Source organism: Haemorhous mexicanus, chromosome 7 (assembly GCF_027477595.1).
Source record: "Haemorhous mexicanus isolate bHaeMex1 chromosome 7, bHaeMex1.pri, whole genome shotgun sequence".
NCBI classification, from domain to species: domain Eukaryota; kingdom Metazoa; phylum Chordata; class Aves; order Passeriformes; family Fringillidae; genus Haemorhous; species Haemorhous mexicanus.
The window spans coordinates 13,553,810-13,575,681 of record NC_082347.1 but is presented as its reverse complement, the minus strand read 5'-3'; the positions used below and the strand labels follow the sequence as shown (position 1 = coordinate 13,575,681).

Below are 21,872 nucleotides of genomic sequence, written 5' to 3'. Positions count from 1 at the left end.
AGTTTCATGTCCCTTGGGTAATATCATGCTAATTAAATATTAGAAACCATGGGGAAAAGTGGCAAGGGGTTTGTTTTTCTTTTGCTGTGCACTTTAACAGTAAGTGACAAGCACCAACCTTCCAATATCATATGCAAACTGTAGGATTTCCTTGTGACATTCCCAACCATAAATCCTAATGTGCTATGCAAATATGGAGAATTTCAGTAAAATTCAATGAATGACAGCACAACTGAATGCCTACAAGCAGCACTAAGAAGGGAAGGATGCAAGGCAAAATTAAGGAAGTTTCTTTAAAGAGCTAGGAGACAATTTGTAACTAAACAGTTTTATTTAATTTTTTTTTCCAAAATAAAAAAACACAAAATAACCACCAAGATTAAAGGCCATAGACAGCATTAACCAAATGAACCAGCCACTTGGTTATAGTAGCTGATAACTAGAATAACTGGATATTATTGCATATACCTCAGGTGCATTTATATATCCATTACAGTTTGGCAAGATTACAATCATACAGTAGCTTTGGTTGTGTAAAACCTAGTAGCAATACTTACTTAAAATGTGACTGGTTAACATTTTATGACAACAGCTATTTTTCTGTCTTGACATGCCTTCTCTCATTCCATGTTCTTGTCCACATTGTCACTGACCCAGAATTAAGGAGACATATTTGCCACCATCATTTATAGCCCTTCTTTATCACCACGTGGTGATGGATCTCAGAGGGGTAGGAATCTCTCACTTGCTCTCCTCATACAGGTTTGTAGAGCAGCCTCTCCTCCCATGCTGGTGGCTCCCACCACCCAGCTGGGGTAGCCTCAGCCTGGCACTGAGTCCATGCAGAATGCAAATATGTCGAGGTGTTTATGGCTTTCAGGCCAAAGCCTTTCCTGACCTACAGTGCTGGGGGGGGACTGTACTGCCTTGCCTTTGGATACAGAGAAAAAAACCACAAACAAACAAACAAACAGCTTTTCACATTGGTGTGCTGAGCTGCCAGCACAGAACAGTATTAACAAACCTAATACACAATACTACCTTGGTTACAGAGTTGTGCCTGAGACACTGCACAGGATTGCGTGTGTATGTTCTACAGTTTATGTATTTTAGTTTTGGTCTTTTAAAAAATGCTCTCATCCTTATGTAATCTAGTGTAACACTGCAGCTTTAGAGTAATGGTTGATAAAAAGTCTTAAACACACAGGCTATTTGGGAACACTGGAAGCTTTTGCCTGTCCTGCACCACTTGTGCAGAATTCCTGCCTTTCTGCCATCAGTCTGCCCCCAGCATTCTGGGAACATCTACTTCCACAGGAAATACATCACCTACTTAAAAATAACCTAAAATTCTCAGTTCTACCTGGGAAAGCTATAAAATAAATTGGATTAAACTGAAGTCATCTTGTGTGTGAAGACCCTTCTTCACTTACAAAATGCGGAACACTAGATAACTAGATCTACTTGTTTGTGCAGCCCTTTCATTTGCTTGCACTGAAGCAAAAAGGAAGTCAGCATGAGGAACGGCTGCATGGTGAAGATCCTGCAGAACAAGGTAACTGCCATGCAGTAATTCAAATGCAAGCAGTGTAACTGCTTTTTGCATTCAGATCCATACTTGTATAAGGATATAAATTAATAAGCCCTTCTAAATGATTTTAGAAATATCCTCTTTGATCTAGACATATAAAACCTCTGAATACTTAGAATCACTAGATTTCACATGGCCCACATAGTCATAATTATTTGCACTTACATGGCAAATATTAGAGATACATTTGCCTGCAGTTGAACAGGTAATTATACTGTCTATTATTCAGCTGAGCAAAGATCAAGCACTCTATATCTTGCAGTTATTGGATCTTATTCTAACCCTTTGCTTTAGAAAGGGGAAATAACCATCTAATTATATTACCAGTGCACAGTACTTAGTTTGAAAAAGACAACCTATAGTAGAGAGCTAGATTTTTTTCCTAAGATGACTTTTTATGAGATACTCTAAAAGCAGTCTCTTATGACTGAAGATTGTCTATTTCACTGTACTCGCATAGTAAAAATAGTTAAAATCTAATTACAAAGCTGCTACATGGTTATTTTGTGGTCTGTAAAACAAAACAGTATCCAGAATTTTATCTGAACAAAATACACCAGACAGTATAAAAATATTTCCCAACTGGAGATTGAAATATTAATGCTGGATTTGGGGTTTTTTGTATAAAAAGTAATGTAATAAGGGTTGACATTTATCTGCTTACCAGTCAAAAATATACATATGACTTCAAGGAGCTGTTCCAGGCTCATTTTCGGTGAGCTTGTGCTTTTGACCCTAGGAGTAATAAATGCACAAGTGGAACACAGTTTCCTGAAAACCTGAACTTTATCTTATTTCTAACAATAAGAGTAACTTCTGGCTATGGATTTCCACTTATTTGCTTTGTTCAGGCAACTACAGCAGAGGAATTCCAGAAGCACCACTTCCGCTTTGAATGATGTTTGTTCAGTGCAACATCTTCCTTTTCTCTCTCCTTTTTAACTCGCTGGTAGTGATCTTCTTCCTTTAAATACCACACAGGTGGCCACCGATGCCTCTCAAAATATTCTTGATTATCTGATGGGAAAAAAAAAATGAAAAAAATCGCCAAAGATGCCAGTAAGATACACAAATCCCAGAAATGTCTTGCAAAAAGCTATGCAGCTAATCATTGAAACAGTCTCTATGCTGGCTGGCTTATAAAGGACTCACCCAGTTTCCTTTTCTTTATGTGTGAAAAGACTTTCAAAGTGGTTACATACAAGAGACATTAGTTCACCAAAACTATAAAAAAAGCAAGGCCTTTACAAAGGGTATTTTTCATTGCAGAGCCTGAAAAGAGGTCTTTTCCTTTTAGCATCACTGAATTAGGTAAAGAACATGATGCTTGCCCAGCAATCAGGCTAATGATTATGACCTTTCTTGGCAGAAAAGAATTTATGAATGCTGTTCAAGACAGCACAGAGGTTCAGTCTCATGGCTTAGTTATGTGAGTTCATCTTTGCCTTTATGTTTAATCAACCGGGTGGGGAGAAAGAAGGGGAAACCTGGTGAAAACTGGCGGGGAAGTTGCCCATACCTGAAGATTTAGCTTTGATTTCCTTGCGGAACTTGGAGCAAACGCTGTTGTAATTGGTGCAGATGTAGTGCAAGCACCAAGCTGCCAGCTGGTTAGCATTGTGAAACTGTGAAGAAAAACAAAGAGCTTATTCCATTTCCTGGGGTTATCATTCATTCTGCAGCCCCTATTAACAGCTAAAGCTGGAATGGTCCCAGCAGATGGTACCTGGCTGTACTCTCCCAGGTGATCATTCTGACTGTCAGCTCTGATCTCGGAGCATAAACATGAGCTAGGTGCTGGCCACAGATATTCTAACAGTACTTAGAGATATTGCTTCTGTCTCCAGCCAGGAGAAGGAAATAAAAGAAAGATTTCCCTTCCTAAGATAAAAATGAAGTGAAGTGAGCTGCTTTCTCTTGGGAGGGGTTCAGTTCTGGTTTTGCGACAGGATTACAGGTATTGCACAGAGGGTCTCGAAAACAGCTGCAGGGAATCTTGCATGGTGGCAAGTGTTTTAGTGCTACTTTTGTGCAGTGTTTTAGTGCTACTTCAAGCCAAGCTGCAGCTGACTCGTTGTTAGTGTGAAATCAAGAATAATAAAATGTAAATATTTCAGCTTGTTCCACTCTAGCTGGGAGTCTGCTGCATTTTGGGAAACAGGCGTGCAGTTTAACTGTGAGATGGGAGGTCTCTCTTTAAATTATTTATGGGACTCAAGAAATATTGAAATGCACTTGAACATAAAGAAGATTTGCACATACTCTGAATTATGAGGTGATTGAATTTAAGTAGCCAGTTTAAGGATTCAAGAAATGTTATCTTTGCAGAACAGGTCTAAATATATCTCCAGGAACTGAATTGAAAGGAACGCAAGAATCGATCACCATTACAAAGCTGAACAGCTTCATTACATCACTTTTCATGTTAGTTAGTGCATCATGGTCATGAGAACACGGAGCTTGGAAGTTCCACAATCAAGACAAACTAAAATATATATTTGAAAAACAACTCTTCTGAGGTTACTTAAAGGGATATTTTACCTTTGAACTTATGAAAAAAAAACTCCTTTAAAATAGAAGATAGAACTAAGTTTTATTGTCAGTCACTCTCAGAAGTGCAGGCTTTGAGCCACTTGGAAGCAATGCTCAGAACCAGTAGGGAGCTACAAGCAAGTCCAGCAGCTGACCAGAATCTCTTCAGAAGGCTGTGTACACTGACCTGTGCCAGTTCCAAATAGGAGAGGACTTCTCCATCTATTGCAACGCCGCTCATGGAGGCCTTTGTCAGCTCTTGCACTGCATGCTGCTCTGTTAGGGGAGAAAACTCATCATTCACAGGACAAACAGCCCCATTGCAAGGTCCAACCATGGTCACAAAGAACCCAGGCAGCATGTTCTCCCTCCTCCTGCTGGTAACCAGCATTATGCAGGGGCCATGTTCACACAGGTACCCTCAGCAAGCTGAGATTTGGGGGAAGTCAAATCCTGACCTTTAGAGCTGTGGCTGAAGATGTGGTTCATAACCACTTATAGAAGCACAAAGTTCAGCAGCCACTAGTCTTTCTCTGGCATGGGTACAATATTCAATTCAAATTAGAAATATGGATCAGCTGTCTCCTTTCAGTCATACTAAGTTTTTAATCAACAGTGCACTTGTCACTGAATTATTTATTAATGAGTATCCACACAGCACTGATAGGGAAAAGGTCACTTCAGGCCCTCTTTAGGTTTTCAGATTGGCTGTTCCTAGGGTTCAGATGAAGGCTGACCAGCCCCCCCCAACAATCACCTTAGTTCAAGATTCTCCTTAACCTTGTCCTAGAATCTTAAAAGTCTGAGTGTTTTTTGGAAAACATTGGCAGTTGGTTTGATTCTGCTGGGTTCAGTTGTTGGCAGTAGCCTTTGGACTCAAAATTATTTCACCAAGAATTAAATGGAATGAAATATTCTTAATACTGAATGTATGTTTACACTGCAGTTACCTTAAAAAATACCCAAAACTTCAGCTAAAATGTGCAAATACAATATAGCAATAAATATTTAGTCTGTCAGAACCAGTAAAGACAACAGACACAGTCCTGATGAACAGCTGAAGGAGAGACAGGGTTTGGTATGTGATTACATTTTGCCTAAATGTAGTCCTGTAGGTAGGTGGAGCTTTGTTTCAGCTCTCTCTGAGTTTTGGTCTTGGTCATGTCTCCAGAACAATGCCAAATTACTGACAGAGAAACATATTAAACACAACACTACCCAAACAATCCCAGAGGCTGGGGTTGTGTATGGATTTATTTTTAAAACTTTAGTGGTATTCTAACCTGTAATTTTTCTTTAAATATGGGATTGAAAAGGTTTTCTTCCTGAAATGAGGGTTGAATCCCCATGGATATACCAAAATACCCAATTCTCATCTAGTGAAAAGGGACCTAGACAACATTTCTAAAAACATGGTCATCTAGGTAAGTTTTGAATTGGCTCAGTTACTCTCTTTGAACAGAAATATAAAGTGGAGCACTTCATTCATTACTTAATGGAAAACCCAGAATCCTTCCTGGTTTTAGGTAAATTAACAACAACAGAATGGATTTTACAATCCACAGACATTATCCTCAGTGTAAAGAGAAGGTTTACTCTTTCTGTTTTTAAAGCACAGAAAACTTCAGTGTTCTGAGCTGGATTAGCATGAAACTAAAAAAGGCAAGAGAGAGGCAAATACATTTCTCTGTGTGAAAATATCAATTTGCATTACAATACCCCTCTCAGAAAAAAAAAAAAAATCTGACACTTGAGAATGTTATGTGTTCCAAAAACCATTAAAGTAAATTTTAGCTGTTGCAGAAGATACTGCATTGGACAAGGCCAAAAAATTATTACCTGCTAGAGCAATCAGGTGAGGAAGGCAAAACCTATTTGCCAATGCAATTAACTCAAGGGTGTCCAGTTCCTGACTGGAGGACAGTTGCTTGGTATACAAGTAATCTAAAACTGCTTGCATGGAGGTCTTATTTATGTTGGGCAGAGCTACCTGGAAAAGATATTTAAGAAGAGAATTTATAATTATTAAGTGATTTTCATATAGTAGCTATATTTCACTTCTCTCACTTTGCTTGTTTCTCTTCAAGGCATTTCAGAAATGCAGGGAAAACATTTTTCAAAGCAGAAATTTCCCATTCAAGTTCAAGACTGCCAACAGGTAAGCATTGCTCCAGATTCAGATCCTTTGCCAGGTTAGATCCAAGCTGGAATTGGATCCACATCAAACAGTGACTCTGTTCAATGCTCTCTAGCCTACAAATTGACAGCTACACATAACAGTCACTGAGCACTTCCCATGCCAAACCTCCCTTGGTGGACTCCTTGAGGAATGCAATCTATCTGCTCCTGGCAGGGGATTTTCTGTGGATTCTGAGAATAACAGAAAACAAAGGATAAGAATAAAACCTCCCTTTTGTCTCTTGGTAAATAACCAAATTTTCCAGGTAAACATGGTTGAGAAGGAACTGAGAACTGAAGAAATGAGGAAAAAAAAATGTAACCCCTTTCTGCCCCACACATGTAGTGAGTGTAACCAGCATGGAATAAAGCTGCCAGGATGAGGATAAAAAGTATGTAATTTCTCATGCTGCAGCATAAACCTTTCATGCATATCAGCCACTCTGGGAAACAGCTCAGTTCTCCAAGTGAGAGCAGTTAGCTGTGAAACTCATTCATTATTGATATATTTTTGTTAATGCAGAGAACTGTAAATTTAATGAATGAGTTTATAAGATTTGCCCCAAATACATAAAAGGTAGTATGCAAAAAAATACGGTTTTTATTATTTGTGAACCATTCAATTCATATCTACCTATATTTTATAACTTCCAAAAGCATTAGTGAATGCTTTAAACTCTACAAAATGGAAGCTAAATATTTTAAATTGGAATGATGAGCTAAGACTGTGAAGCTAATAATTAAAAATAGGCTAGTAGAAAATAAATGCATATTCTTCATTGCCAAATGCTGCACACTAGAATCAAATGATGTATTTTTATTGAACCACTTATTGAGTGTGCCTCTGGGAGAGGAATTACGTTTAGAGCTGTATTAGAAGAAGCCAGAAAAATCCAAGTAGAAAAATATCTACCAGGATATTAAATGCAAAAAACTTGAACACTTCATATGAGTATAGCTGTATGGAAAGCAACAAGAAAAACAAACAAACACAACTGGGTATGGCACAAGAAAAAATATTAGCAGCGTGTTCTGAATTTGAAAAACAGACCATGAAGGCACATGAAAATACAGGGCTTCTTCTGCAAAATCTTATTCAAAGCATTGAGGTCTTTTAAACTCCATTGCATACCTGCTTTACTCCAAAGGAAGAGATGATGCATTGCAGAATCAAGGCTGACTTTCTACTAAAGCTAGTAGAACTTCTCCTAAAGTTAGCTCAGTTTCTACTGTAAAAACAGCTTCCTTTTCTAGTTTAACACTCATATGTCTTTAACCCTTTTTTATCTTCAATTTCTTTATCAATGTCCCTACCCCAAGTATTCTTTGTAGTGATTTTGATTTTATAAATATATATTCACAAATTCATACTTAATTTCCTTCCCCACATTTAATATTTTACGGGACTTTGGGTTTAAACACACACCCCAGTACTGGAGGAAGACTTGTGCATTGGAAAAAGTATGTTGTCTTCCTGGGTAGCCTTATTTAATACCTTAAGAAGAAAAGCACCCCAGGTTTGCAAGGAAAAATAAATCCCTGATTTTAAGGATTGTTGCAGCCTTTCAAAGAAATTATCCTTCCATCATCCTAAATCCATCAGACATTGTAAACAAAAGAGACAAAAATAGACAAATACCTCACTATTGGAGCTTTCAATAAATGATCCTCCAAACATAGCAGACATCCACTCACAGCTGCAGATCAGCAGTGGCTTGTGGGCCTTGATGCTTCCATCGTCCAATTTAAATGTCACATCTGCCATGGGAACAAAGGCACAGGAGTGCTGCAAGTCTGTGCTTAGGGTGTAACCTGTTCTCAAGAATTTGTTTCACTTGCATGCTGTTAACCAAGGACTTCCTTCATTTCCCATGACCTCCACCTCAAAAATAACTCTTGCATTTTAAATAATAAAAAGCTTTAATAAAAAAAAAAGCTGTAATTGTAAAGGGGGATATTGAATGGTCAACATTTCTGAGAATTGGGTGGCTTATTTAAAAGCTGTGAGTAGATTTTGAGAAAAGAAACTACAGCATCCCAGGTTGGAACAGTTGGCCGGAGTAACCCTACAATTTTGGGGTCATCCCTCCTCTCAGAACAATGTAAGCCGTCACATTGTTTGAAGTCTATGAAGTGACAGTAACATGGATGAGAAAAAAACCAGTTCTCTTCCTGCTTAAGCACGTATTTACTCACCAGAAAACGTCCCTTTGCAAAGGCACTCTTTTATCCGATTAGCTTTTCTGACATGAAATGCTTTAGTAATCTCTTGATTCATGAAGGCTTCTTTATTCATAATATTCTCCACCATCATTCGCAAGTCAAATACTTCCAAGATTTCAGCAATCTGAGCCAGTCTGGTGAGGTCTTTTTCGTTTTCATCCAGATGGCCTGTGTATAAAAACTGCAGAACAGTCTTAAAAGGTGCGGCCTGCACAGAGGAATCCATTTTTACCACAGTTACAGGACACGTCCGCTTTGAGACAGGATTCACTTGCATTTCCTTGTGCACACTAACAAACCCCTTACCCCAGCAGGACAGAGATCTTGCTGCAGAGTTTGTTTCACCAGATTCAGGTTCTAGCATGTTTAAAGACTCACTGCTTTCTGGTGGGGGAATTTTAACATCAAGAGATTTCAAGGATGCCTCATCACTGTCACTGTTTGTCTCAAGGTGACTCGTCAGAACATCCTTATTTGTATTTTCTTTATTGCACTGTGCTTCATCCAAGTAGGGACTTGCCTCACATTCCATTAAGAAAAGGTCATAAAACTTTGAAGAGGAGGTAGCTAGGTAAATCTTGTGAGCAAAAATGCAGTCCTGCTCCTGGAGAACAAACATGACATCTGCACACAGCGGGCTGTCCAATAAATATCCAGCTTCATTCATGCTCGGTGTGGGACACTCAGGAATTTTGATAACTGGAGGAGGGGCTTTTGGAGGTAGGAATGGAGCCTGAAGCAAAGGTTTTTGGACCTTCTTCAAATGAGATTTCCAGAATTGCAGGTGTCTTCTGGAGATCAGGGCAGCTCTAATTGCATTGTCAAACACATCTTTAATTCCAAACTGATCAAATACACTGGTTTCATAGTAGGGTATCCCGAGTTCCTTGGCAACCTCTCTGCCTCTCTCTGGTGGCAAAATGTCTCCCCTTTTTATTGGCCTAGGGTAAACAAAAAAATGAACCTTGTCACACAAAGTTACACTAGAAAGCACGGAATTTTACCAAACATTCAGCACTGAGATAACTATCATTCAAATGAAACAAAATATAAAACTAAGTGCACGAAGTCCTTTGGAAATCTACAGTCATGACTCTACAGAGTTTTAGAATAGCACATGTTTTTAATTTCATTTAAGTTTGGTGGTGTCTGCAATGTTACTAAATATATGTAGAAATCATTTAGGCAAAATGGAGCCTCTTACTTAAAGTGAAATTTACAGTAAAAGAAATTGATAGGATACTGGAGAGCTTTCATTATTTAAAATCCTCCTACCACCCCTTACTACTCAGATATTCTGTCACAACCATCATTTGAACACAAATGGAAATTCTCATGGCATAAAAAATGCCAGAAATACAGCTAAATATGAAATGGAAATATTCCTTAAGCTCATGCTTTTTTAAAAAAAATCATAGTAGCCTACAACAAGAGAGTAACAATACACACTGCAAGAGATAGGCTTGTTTTGGCTGCAGGAGTATTATGTGGGAACTCATGAATTTCCACAGCAGCTCTAGTACATGATGCAGGGTAAACAAACCAGTAAAAAGTCTGGGCTAGGATCCATTTTCCCAGCAAAAAAAATCATCTCCCCAGAAGACACGACCCCAGAGTGTGTTCTGTGAGCCCACCATATTGGGCAGACAAGAGCTGGCACAGATGGAACACGCCCCAGACAACAGCTTGCTGAGTGCCAGCTAATAAATAACCAGTTCAGGTGGCAGGAGCCTGTACCAGACACACAGAGTTCTGACTCAAACTTACTCATGGTGAAATCAGAGAGCAGCATTAGGGCAGAAGAGAAGTTTTGAAAAAAGACCATTTCCTTTTAAAGAGTCAACCAAAAAGCCACCCCACCCTCACAACAAAGAAATGTTTAATGAACAAACAGACCTATAAAAAACATATTGCTAAATCAAGAGTTTGACTGCAATGCAATGCAAAGTTTTCTAAGGGCCCACAAAATATTAATTCAATTTCTTTACGGAAATTTGTTACAATATAGTCATTAATTACACAATCATGGATATTATTTCCGTGAATCTGGTGTCATTGAAATTCCCATAAAAGGAATAAATTAGAAGCAAGCCAGTTATTGTGGGACTGTTGTTGCCAAATATATGAATGGTTGTATTTTGTATCTGGGAGAAACAAAGCTTCTCTAGAACAACCCTCAAACACTCTTGTAATCTCAGAATTTATAGAAGTTTAATTTGCAACCATTTCATTTTCTGCTATGATCTAGGATTACATTTACCAAAAAAAAAATAAAAATTGAGAATTAAGAAAATTCTAGTAGAATCTGCCAGTTTAAAACAGTAGCTGACAATAGAGAGAGGGTAGGACATGATACACATGTTCATGGAGAAAAATACATAAGAAAACATTCAATAATCATTACCATCTCTATTTTACTGTACTGTTCTGCCACCCAAATATGTTTAGATATCCAATGTGCAAAACTTTTGTGGGAAACTTAATAATAGTCTTTGTTAAAGAACTAACCAACTCAGACAACAGAATTAAAAAAAGAAGAAAGCCCATATATTCTCATTGTACCAAAAAAAAGGAAAATAGGCTCTCCAGTTTCTCTTTTGCAAGTGTTGTACCTGACTACCAAGGTGATTTTTTTTTTAAATTCTCGTTTTTGTTTAAACTTTACCTTGCCAGAGGCCGTCTGGCTCTGTTAACAGCCTCGAGATCGGCATAGCGGAGATCCAGCTGGCAGCCCACCAGAATGACAGGTGTGCGAGGACAGAAGTGCTTGATTTCTTGATACCACATTGTTTTCACATGATTCAGGGAATTAGGATTAGCAATTGAAAAGCACAGAACAACAACATCAGACCTAGAAAGGTAACAAGAAAATACCTGATTAAAACCCCACAAATTATTTTTGCTGCAGTTTCACCTATTTCCATTACTCTGCTCTGCTCTTTGACAAACGTGCTGACACCCAGATGTCAGAATACATGTTGTTCGTGCAGAGGTGTGAGAGAAGCTACACATTTCACCACAAAAGCATGGGAGCACAAAGCCACATACCCAGGAAGCACTGCCCCTCCATGCCGAGATGATCCCAGCACGTGGGAGCGGAGCACTCAGAAGAGAGGTAGGGCTTTCCATTCTCTACTTTTACACAACAGTTACTCACAGGCTGCCACTGCTCCAGAAACAATTCTGCTGAGTGAACACCTAAAGTGCAGTTCAAAGATCATTGGTGCTTAGGAATTAGAAGAGTTGTGCAAAACTTCAGAACAGCCACGCAGGCAGACAGATCACTTGTGAACTTGTCATGGAGAAATACCTTTACTGCACTGTTTGGAGTACTCAGGTGGTTGCCTTTGCAATGTGCTTTGCACAGCAATTCTCCAATGTCTTTAATAAATAACCTGTTAGAAGGGCAAACCACTGCAGAATGACCACTTCTACAATATCAGCAAAAATAAACATTACAGTGAAAATAAGGTCAGTAAACTGTAGAATAGGACAGTGGCTTAAATTAGAGTAAGCATGGCAATATTTTCAGGCTTTTAAAGGTTTCTAAGAAAACAGAAACTACTTCACTAAATGAACTTGCTATATAAATTATAAGTATGAGGATTAAGGCTGACAGTTCATCCACTGAACCACAGCCTAACTCTGGTCAGAGCTGGCACCCAAAGGGAGAGAAATGATTGAATGCTTGTCTCAGGGCATATCTAACTAGAGGCAATTTCATTATTTATAAACAAGCAGTTCTCAAGCTCTTGGGACTCTTATGGGAATAAAAAAAAAAACCAGAAAAGTAAAGAAGAAAAAAAGTTGAATTTAAACTCTTAAGAAAAATTGAGAAGGGACATTTTCAGGAGGCAACTTACTGCTACAGAATTGTCAGCAGGATAAGCTCAGCAATACCACCTCTATCTCAGTTCTATTATTCTTTAATTTAGCACCAATGTGTTGTATCTGCAGTTTGTGTCATGCACAGAGCATCAGCAGCAGTGAATCTTAACATTCACCTTTTAAATAATGGAGTACCTCCTCAGTAGTGCTGCTTTCTACCTTTCACTGAGGGCATAGATATATCCAGCTATTTCTAAAGATAGCTGCACACAATACGGAGACTGCTGTGAGCATCAATTTAATGCAAGAGAAATGCTCCTGCTCCAAATTCCTGTCTTATATAAACTGCAACACATCTGTCATATCTAGGAACAAGGCCTTTTCAAACTTGAAAGTTCTCTAGTACATAGTGAAGGGCTAAGCAGCCAACACAATGGTCTGCTGCACAGCTGAGGCAAACACGCTTTAAACTCAAACTTGCTCTATTCAAGGTCAGGTAGGAGCAAAACCTAAACCCCAGCAGACATTTGCTCAGATCCCAGAAAGAGAAATCAATGTACAGCTAAGGTACAAAAAACTCTGTGTTACATGTATTCTAATAGGGTCAATTGTTGTTTAATTCAAGGCCATCACAACTGCTGGAGTGGCAAGCGTTGGCCACCTGGCTGCTCCTAACTACAGTTAAGCATCTTACAGAGCCTGTCAGCATCCTTCAGAAATTAATACCTAAGCCCAGTAATTGCAGTCACGAGGACCCAACCCTCCTGACTTTACAAGCCACAAGACACAAATCACATCTCCCAGAAAACCAAAAGGAAACAACTCCAGCACGCGTTCACAGGCAGGACACCAGTCCCCCAGGTGCCCAGTGCTGGGCTGGGCACAATCTGTGCTCCAGAAGGAGCCAGGGTGAGCCGTGTCCCTGGCCAGGGCAGGCCCAGAGCACCCAGCAGGCTGGCCCCAGCACAGCCCTGCATGTCTTACAGCCCTTGCCAAGGGAGTATCATGTTTTTGCCACCTTGGTCCTTGAACAGCTCCTTGCTCTGACCTTTGCTGGGAAACTGTAAAATGGAGATGAGCAAAGCTGGGTTCTTCCAAAACTCACTGCACTGCACTAATAGGACATTGTCATCTTACTGCCTTCCACAGAAAAAGAATAACAGAGTAAAGAGGTAAAAAAAAGTGATTTGCAAATTATTTACCCTGCGTTAAAACCTGGACTTCCCCATAAAACAAAGATTCCTGAGAGTTCTGCACTGGACAGAGAGAAATTAATGGTTCTGTGCCAGGAACAGGACGGATGGGAAAGCACTGGGTAGTGGCAGAGTTCACACGCTGAACCAGCACCACAGCTGCCTCTGCTAGCTCACAAAATACAGCCACTCTATCATAATAAATTAAGTTTTCATTCAATTCATAAGCACAATTTGCACTCAGTACCAACTGGAGACAGAAATGGATGAGGAAGATTAACCAGCTACGTAGAGCTGTGAGCATTTGAGGGAAGGTGTCCTTTGGAAACTTTAATTAAAGTACCTATGATTCCTATTAATGTCAAAGGCACATTTACTACTTGCTAACACCGCAGTATAAAGTTTGGTTCGACATTTGTTCATAAAAAGCAGACCCTGTCAGGTTAAAATAATGCATGAATATTTCCTAAACATTAAAAATTTACCAATGTTATTTTAATATTCTCAGGGAATGTAAAAGGGTATGATTTTTTTAAATGCCTGTTCTACTGCCGATTTTTGCAGTTATTTTTTGTGTTGGTTACCTTCAGAATGAGAAAGAAGAAAAAAAAAGTAAACCTGATTTGTCCTTTCTCTCTGCAGCAACATATTCACAAATACATGTGCATACATGCTACACTTATTCTAAAAACAGAATTTCATAGCCATTTTCCAGTAAAATTCAGGAATAATTAAAGAAACATTTTTATAAACCTGAACACCAAGAAGTGCTTTATAGAATCATTGAACATTTTGGGTTGGAATAGACCTTAAAGACCAACACTTTCCACCCCCTTGCCATGGAAAACCAGGAAACCCAGACTGAGATCTTGAGACCCTGGGAGTGTAAAACAGCACAAGAAATCCACCTAACACCCATTCACAAAGAAATAACTCACTAAGATCAAGATTTTGACAGAAAGTAGCTTCCCACACTTATCATTTCCAAAAGATTTTGATGTTGCCTTGCATCCTTTCAGTGTAGAGCCCCCTTTCCACCAAGCCCCTGACTTAGGAAAGCAAGGCAAAATGTGAAATGATGTAACACCACAAATAACAACTGTCACATACTCTTTTACTCCTTAAGGAAGGCTTAAAGCATTGGAAGTGTCCTTCTATAATAGATAAATTATGTATACATCAAGTTGAGCCTCAGGCTCACTAACAGCCCCATTTGGCCCTTCCTTTCTAAAGAAGGAAGGATTCCTAACAGAAATTCCATAGCAACCTCTTTCTACTCACAGTATGGAACCACAGTGGGATGCAGAGGAGAGTAGGTCTGCATTAATTTTAGTGGCCTAAGTATATAAAGCATTTTCTTCCCCATCAGCTGAATGAAAGAGCCTCAAATGTTCACACAGGTAACAAAAGAAGAAAAAAAAACAGTGGATACCCACAGCCTATTAGAATAAAGTTACTGGAGAAAGCTGTCTATGTGACCCTCTGCTTATTACAGTCTTTCTTGGGCCTAAGTCAAATTCAAAAGAGAAAAAATCATAACAAATGTATGTATATGTTGTAAAAATGGTTTTTCACAGTTCCTCATGATCATATGATGAAGAACTTGAATAGGTAAAAACCACTGTAAAGTAGAAAGAAAGACTCACACATCTGGGTACCTGAAGATGATTTGAAGATACTGCCTATTGCTTTATTTTGTGGCAGAAAACAAGAGGATGCAGCAGAGCTGAGAGACACCTGAAAGTAACTGGATTCCCCATCAGCTGAGCCTCTGCTAGTGCAGCAAGAGACTGTCCTGTGTCTGTTCTGTATCTCTGCTCTAGAGAGACATCTCTGAGGATTACTTCCAACCCGGGCCAGTAATAGCTTGAGAGGCACAGGGAATGTGTGAGCTTTCATTCAGAAGGCACTTCTGAAACCTCAGACCTTCTCTGAAGAAGGGAGGGGAGCTGCTGGCCCAGCCTCAGTTTAGGCACCAGCTGCTCCATGGCAGAGGGCACTGATCTAACTAAAGGCAGACCAAGTAACTCTGTGAAGGCACAAACCTCACCCTAATCTCACTGAATTTGATGAATGCAAGTACCATTTTGCATCAAAGTTACCTCGGTTTTGTTCTTACAGAAACAGCATCATCATTGTCCCTTGAGGAAAAAAAATCAGAAAGAGGTTGGTAGAAGTCTTCAAATATGAGTGATAAAGCTCTGTTCTCATGGACTCCTTTCAGCAGCATTCCAAAGGTATATTTTTAGGGATTCAATTACATTGGAGTAACTGGTAAAGGGAATTGTAATCACACAGAAAGTTGAATGCATGTGTTCCTCTGCATACATACAATACCCACAAGGCTTACAAAATCCATTCACAACGGAGGAAATTCTCTAAACATATTTTAAGAGGCTCTGTCAGCAGTCTAACAGCAAGACTCATTCACATTTGTAAGTCATGAGGAAAAAGCTGTTTTCTGTCCATGCTGTATGAACAGATTTTGTTTGGTCTACAGCTCATATTTAAGTTGCAAGTAAATAAGTCATCCTGGCTGAATTAGCTAACAACCCCCATTCATGGTATTGGGAATAAATATTTGATTGAATTAACTCTTTGCACTATGTTTACACATAGTAGAGCTGCATGTTAAAAAACCCCAGGTTACAGAGGCTATTTATCAAATTAGCCAAACATGTTCACCTGGGGGAGGAAAAAAAAAAAAAGGAAAGGATGCAAAAATCGAGAAAAAGAACTACAAGCCAGCTTCTAGGATTAGCTTGAACATGGTGATATGTTGACACTCTCATTCAAAACCAGATTGGACAGGAGGATGGAAGACAGTGAATCCTGACAAGTTGAAATGTAAATTAAGATGTTTTGTCTTTACACTTGCCTCCCAGAGAAACTGCTACAGAATAACAACTTGGGCTTTAAATGAAGTTCACACCTCATCTGCAGGCTTAGAGAATACAATAGCACCAAGGGTAGATTGTTATTAAACAAAGAGGTGGCTGGGAGCTGGAAATCAATGCACTAAATCATAACCAAGACTTTATCATTTTACAGCATTTTGGGATGATTGTGCACCAAATGAAACCCAATGGGAGATTATTAATAAATGGCTGTTTGGCATAAAATACTGCCTAAGCTGAAGTGAACAGGATATTTCCTAAACTAAAGCACACAATTTAGTCTAAGGGGGGGGAATGTCATTCTGTAAACTGCAGCAAATATTTCCACAAGTCTCTGCAGCCACATCCCCCTCACTCCCTTAAGCTGTCAGGAACTGTTTCCCAAAGCTCCCAGAGGAGTGTGATTATTAAACTAAACATCACAGACCAGAATGCAGGCTGATCTCACTCTCCATACTCCCATTAAGGGATGGCAGAGAAACATTAACTATTCCATCCCCGGTGGCATTCAAATGCTTCTCTAGTTCTGTCAAACAAAAATAGTGGAAAACAGATTCCTTTTCCCCTCCTTTCATGTTTCTATCTGTGAAAAATAAAGTTAAGAAGGATTTATCTGTGCTACAAGCCCATTAACTGTTCACCCTGTCATCTATAGCATAATCCATTTATGTAACATTTTCTAGAACTGTATGGAGCAAACTTTTCCAAGGAGCAGCAGGCGAGTTAATGACTTGCTGGTTCTTATTACACCAGGTTTAGGACAACTGGAGGTCTTGGCTGAATGTTTGCTGGAGTAAGCCTTCCTCTGCATAACATGCACAGAATTTTTTTAAGAGAACCAAAGGATTATATTACTACATGATCCTTCAGACAATCAAAACATGGGGCACTTGCAGGTGTAACCTTGAGCAGTTTGGCATGAAATAGGCCTTTCAGTGACTATATTGCAAGATTTGACACAGCTGACTAGACTGCAGCTCAATGTACAGAGGTGATTTAAAATAAATTCCAAGAAATATGAACATTCAGCTTTGAAAAACTAGTTTTAAAATGCCAACCCAGATGAAACATTAAACAGTCTGCTTTGAATGCAACATTAACATTCTTAAAACAACCAAGTACCTAAGTGCTTACAATCACAACATTTTAAAACGGAAATTCTATTTATAAAGTATTTCTGTAGAGCTTCCAGTTACATTCTTCCTTAACAGACTTGCAGAAAAAAGCACTAACAGGAGAGCAGGCTTCCAGAACAGCCTTTTAAAGCTAATTAGGATACAGCAAACCTCTTTCTACACAAGTTCAGTTCTGCAAAGCTCACAAATAAATCACTATGTTCATATGCTTAATCCTAGAGATCTCAAGTTGTTCACGTCCTCCTTGGCGTTTGCAGGATTAGAATCTAAGTATGTTGTTTCCTCCCTCTCCCATCCTGCCAGTAAACGTGGGATCAGGGTTCAGAACATGCCTGATTCTGCTCTCCTAATCTCCAGTAATCTTCTCAGTGACACAGTATCTGTTGCAGAATATTGGGAGGCCACATCAAAGCAGAACAGTGAGTGGAAACATGAAGTTACCTCCAAATTTATCAATGCAGGTTCCACATGTTGCCAAAAGGTAAAACAGTATCTATGGACATCTTCCAGTAGCACTAAATATTAAGGTAAATATTACCTTAAAGCCTGTAACTTCTCTCACAAAGCTTATTTACAAATGGTACAGGTTGTGCATTCCACTTTAGCTCCCGACAGAAATTCCAGGTAATTCATGACTCTGTGAAAACTCAACTAACAGTGCTGTACACAAAGGAGTGTTGCACAAACATAGAGTTCTACAGCCTGAAAATTTAATGGGTGGATTCAACCAGCAGAACCCTCTAAACATTTCTAAGGGGTAGAGAATAGAAAAGACCATCCTCCTTCAAAGTCACTTGTGTCATCAGGCAGCACAGAGAGAAGAAAAACAGCAAGACAGTACATTTTGGCCACATGCAATAGAAAGCTGGGGCTGACACTCTACAAAGGGCATTCATTCCCAGCTGGAAAAAAAATGTGTCTGTCTGTGAAGGTTTGATCAGTGACTGAAGCAGATATGAAAAGGTTATGAAAAAGTTCAACAAGGTGAAAAAATGTGTGAGGACTGAGACCTCTCAAATGTGAGTTATGAAAATATATGTCCAAAACCCACCTTCAGCTCAGTATTTGCCTAATACAGCTGTTCTGCTGTCTGTACTGCCACAAGGTCAGATCTAATTGAACAAACCAGAAAGACTATCACTGGCTTCAGTCCTTGCTGAAACTATGCTGAACTTTTACAAACATAGGTATATACACACACATATATAATACATGCTGGAAAAATCTAGATCACATTCATTTAAATATATATTCATTATACATGTATTTTTTAGAATTTCCAGGGTTAACTGATTCACTAACAGACATTTTATATTTTTGGAAGAAAAACCTCAGCTTTAGTTAAGGAAATACAGAAGAGCCTCATCTTTCATGAATCTAGCTCTGCTTTCAAGAGGTTAGCTGCCCATTCAACATCACAGGTTTTAATAAAATAAATATTTCATTGAGTGAGAGTGATATTTCCCAACATCTCTCCTTGTTTGCTGCTTGTTAGGCAATTATATCAATCACTGCTTATACAGGCAGAGAATGCTCATGTTCAATTTTCTGAAGCTACGATCTTATTTTGGAGAATGTTCTTTAAAATTCAAAATAGGACAACAGTTGTTGACAGAGCTTAGCAGGCTGTTCAAGGAAATGTAGCATAGTAAAACTATGCTGCTTTTTAAATATTTATATCTTTTTAATCCTTACAGCAGATAATCCTCTTTGCAGTGGGCAGGAACATGAATACCCGTGATTGCTAAGTCCTTCCTTTTCAAAATTCAGATTTGCAATTTATTTCTGCCCCAAAATTTGAACGTAAGTATTTCTTAAAATTTTACTTGGATCAATTTACCTTCCATAGGCAAAGCGCCTGTCTTTGTGGTGGTCCCCAAAAGTATCCCACAGCCTGAGAGAAACACTCACTTCATCCACAACATCTCTTGAGCGCTCAAGGACCTAGGAGAGAACACACAGAACATTCTCTTTCCCTCCAAACAATTACTTTGTAATTCACCCCATCAAAAGGTCCAAAACATACTAGGTCAAGGGTCTATCTCACGCAGTTTTTACCAAATGATGTATCTTACAAAACAGGCATAACACTTATATCCCTAAAAATAGGTTTGATAAATTACTTTAGAACTAGAGGTGTATCAGAGCATGGCTGCAGTAGAGGTCACTCATAAAATACTTGTGAGCTCATTGCTGCATCCTGGCAGGGTAAGGCTTGCCAGTAAACAATAGCAGCACCTCCCAGCATGTGCTGCACACCTTGCACACCTGCAGCCCTTACCTCCTGGCAGACACGGTACTGATCAATGGCCCAGACGGTCGGGACGTGCGTTGCCAGCAGCTGATACTGAGTCAAGGTTGTGTTGCAGGCTCTGGCACAGATCAGACGAGTCTTTCCCACTGCATTATCTCCAACCACCACACACTTGATAGTTTCAACGTTGGGTCTTTCGTAGTCCATGTCAATGTCCATTTATCAAAAACTGGAACAAGACAGGTTAAGTTGTTTTCTATTTCTGTGTGAAAACAGTGCTGTTTAGAATCAGAGCCTTTTACTTCCACTTCTTGAGAGATGCCTGGAGGCAACAAACTCTTAAGGAAAAGTGTGTAGTGAACTGTCCCAAAGTAGGCCAGCCAGTCCTTTAAATACTGCTCAGTTATGCAAATACACAACTATTTGGACCACAGTGGCTTTATGCTGCTCACATGCTATTTTCACTTTGGTTTCTGTAAACACAAGCCTGTTTGCAGAAGATAGATCTTGGTGAAACAAGGACAGCTAGCATAAACTTACCTCTTGCTAATACTTTTTATGCCAGGAGGAAAAAAAGCTTGGGCATCGGTGGGTTTAACCTGAAGGATACCAGTATAAACCTGCCTCCTGCAGTCCTGCCCATTCAGGATTTGATTTAGGGCTGTCCAGACAACATTGCTAACAGCAAGTCACACAGATGGCTTTAGCACACAATAAGACTCACTTGTGTGACAACTTCAGAGACTGTTCGCTACAAAACCACAATTCCCATGACACCCTGCACCTATCACACACTCTTCATTGTCTGAGGAGAAGTTTATACAGATCATGGACTAACCAAACCAAACCAAAGAGCCAAGCAGGAACTTGCAAATATACTTATCTATACCTAGAAATTCTTTTTGATGTGAAATGTAAAGTGAAGTTTTTTGAAGATACTGTCCTCATGGAAAGATATTATTGAAACTATTTCTTTAAATATTCTATGGCAATATATTGAACAAATGCCTGGATACAAAAGCAAGCTGGAAAAAATGGATATTTGAAAGACTAAAACCAACTCATGCATGTTTACTACAGTCTGTCATTTTCATATGTGGGATCATAGTTTGATATATCTGAATTTGATTTTCTAATGTCTAGCAGTCTGCTGAGCAATCTGGACTCTGCCAGGGAATTGTAATCAAGGAGAGAGAACAGAGAAAATGCAAGTCAAAAACCTTTTCAGGAAGGCTTGCCTAATAATTATTTCATCAAGGAACCTACAGCAATTTAATTGACAAAACACAAGTCGTCATCTGGAGTGATGGTGTCCTCTTTTCTGAAAAGAAAGCACTACAGATAAAGAAATCCAATGACTTGTTTTAATGCCTTTTTTAATATTCACATCTCATTCACACTTAGATATAGACTATATATTAGCTGTCAGGCTGTTTAAAATAACAGATTCAAGCTATTTAGGTGCCCATTTTTCACTGTCAGAGACACTATGTTCTGATTTAAGAAAAAATAATGTTTAGTAACTACTAGTCAAACACTGATTTTAACTGTATTCTTTTTCATTATTTAAACTAATGTACACCAAGAAACAAAAGTCTTTGTCAGAACTCAAGGTTACCTATTTAGATAAAATTTTGATGATGGACTGTGTGCTAATAACTATAAAGGCTAAGGCACATTTCTAATCTTTTTTTTTTTTGTGTGGAGGGAGGAGTTAGGGACAACACAAACAAGGTGCAAGAGTGATTTTTGCCACTACTGTGTCACACTGATGTTTCCACAGACACTGAATGCTTCTGGAAATGCTGCAGCACAGACTGTCGAAATGGGAATACATTTTGAAGTTATCCTACCCAAGACTGAAGCATGGGCCCAGACACTTGGCACCCTGGCCCAAGTGCATGGGTGCACAAGCAGAGCTCTGCAATGTGCCAGATGCAGAGCAGAGAACACTCTTTGAACACACACAGAGCATTGGGAACATGTGAGCCCTCAGGCCCTCGTGACTCCGGCACCGGGGTTTGGGCTGGTAAGGACACA

At 39.1% G+C, this 21,872-nt stretch overlaps 1 protein-coding gene across 4 annotated transcripts in view; it reads right to left on the bottom strand.

The window, feature by feature from the left end:
- Positions 1–312: 312 nt before the first annotated feature.
- RHOBTB1 (Rho related BTB domain containing 1) overlaps positions 313–21,872 on the bottom strand; it is a 48,012-nt gene continuing 26,452 nt past the window's right edge. For 3 of the 4 annotated variants that reach the window (XM_059851128.1, XM_059851130.1, XM_059851129.1), the window contains exons 3-11: positions 19,860–20,061; positions 19,419–19,522; positions 11,190–11,375; positions 8,498–9,465; positions 7,941–8,059; positions 5,963–6,113; positions 4,311–4,399; positions 3,111–3,216; positions 313–2,608 (exon numbers count right to left, since the gene is read on the bottom strand). In XM_059851128.1, coding sequence (XP_059707111.1) covers positions 2,439–2,608; positions 3,111–3,216; positions 4,311–4,399; positions 5,963–6,113; positions 7,941–8,059; positions 8,498–9,465; positions 11,190–11,375; positions 19,419–19,522; positions 19,860–20,051 — 2,085 coding nt within the window. In that variant the 5' untranslated portion in view covers positions 20,052–20,061 and the 3' untranslated portion in view covers positions 313–2,438. Of the gene's footprint in view, positions 2,609–3,110; positions 3,217–4,310; positions 4,400–5,962; positions 6,114–7,940; positions 8,060–8,497; positions 9,466–11,189; positions 11,376–18,629; positions 18,691–19,418; positions 19,523–19,859; positions 20,062–21,872 lie in introns of those variants that run through there. The other variant, XM_059851131.1, reaches the window with a different exon arrangement.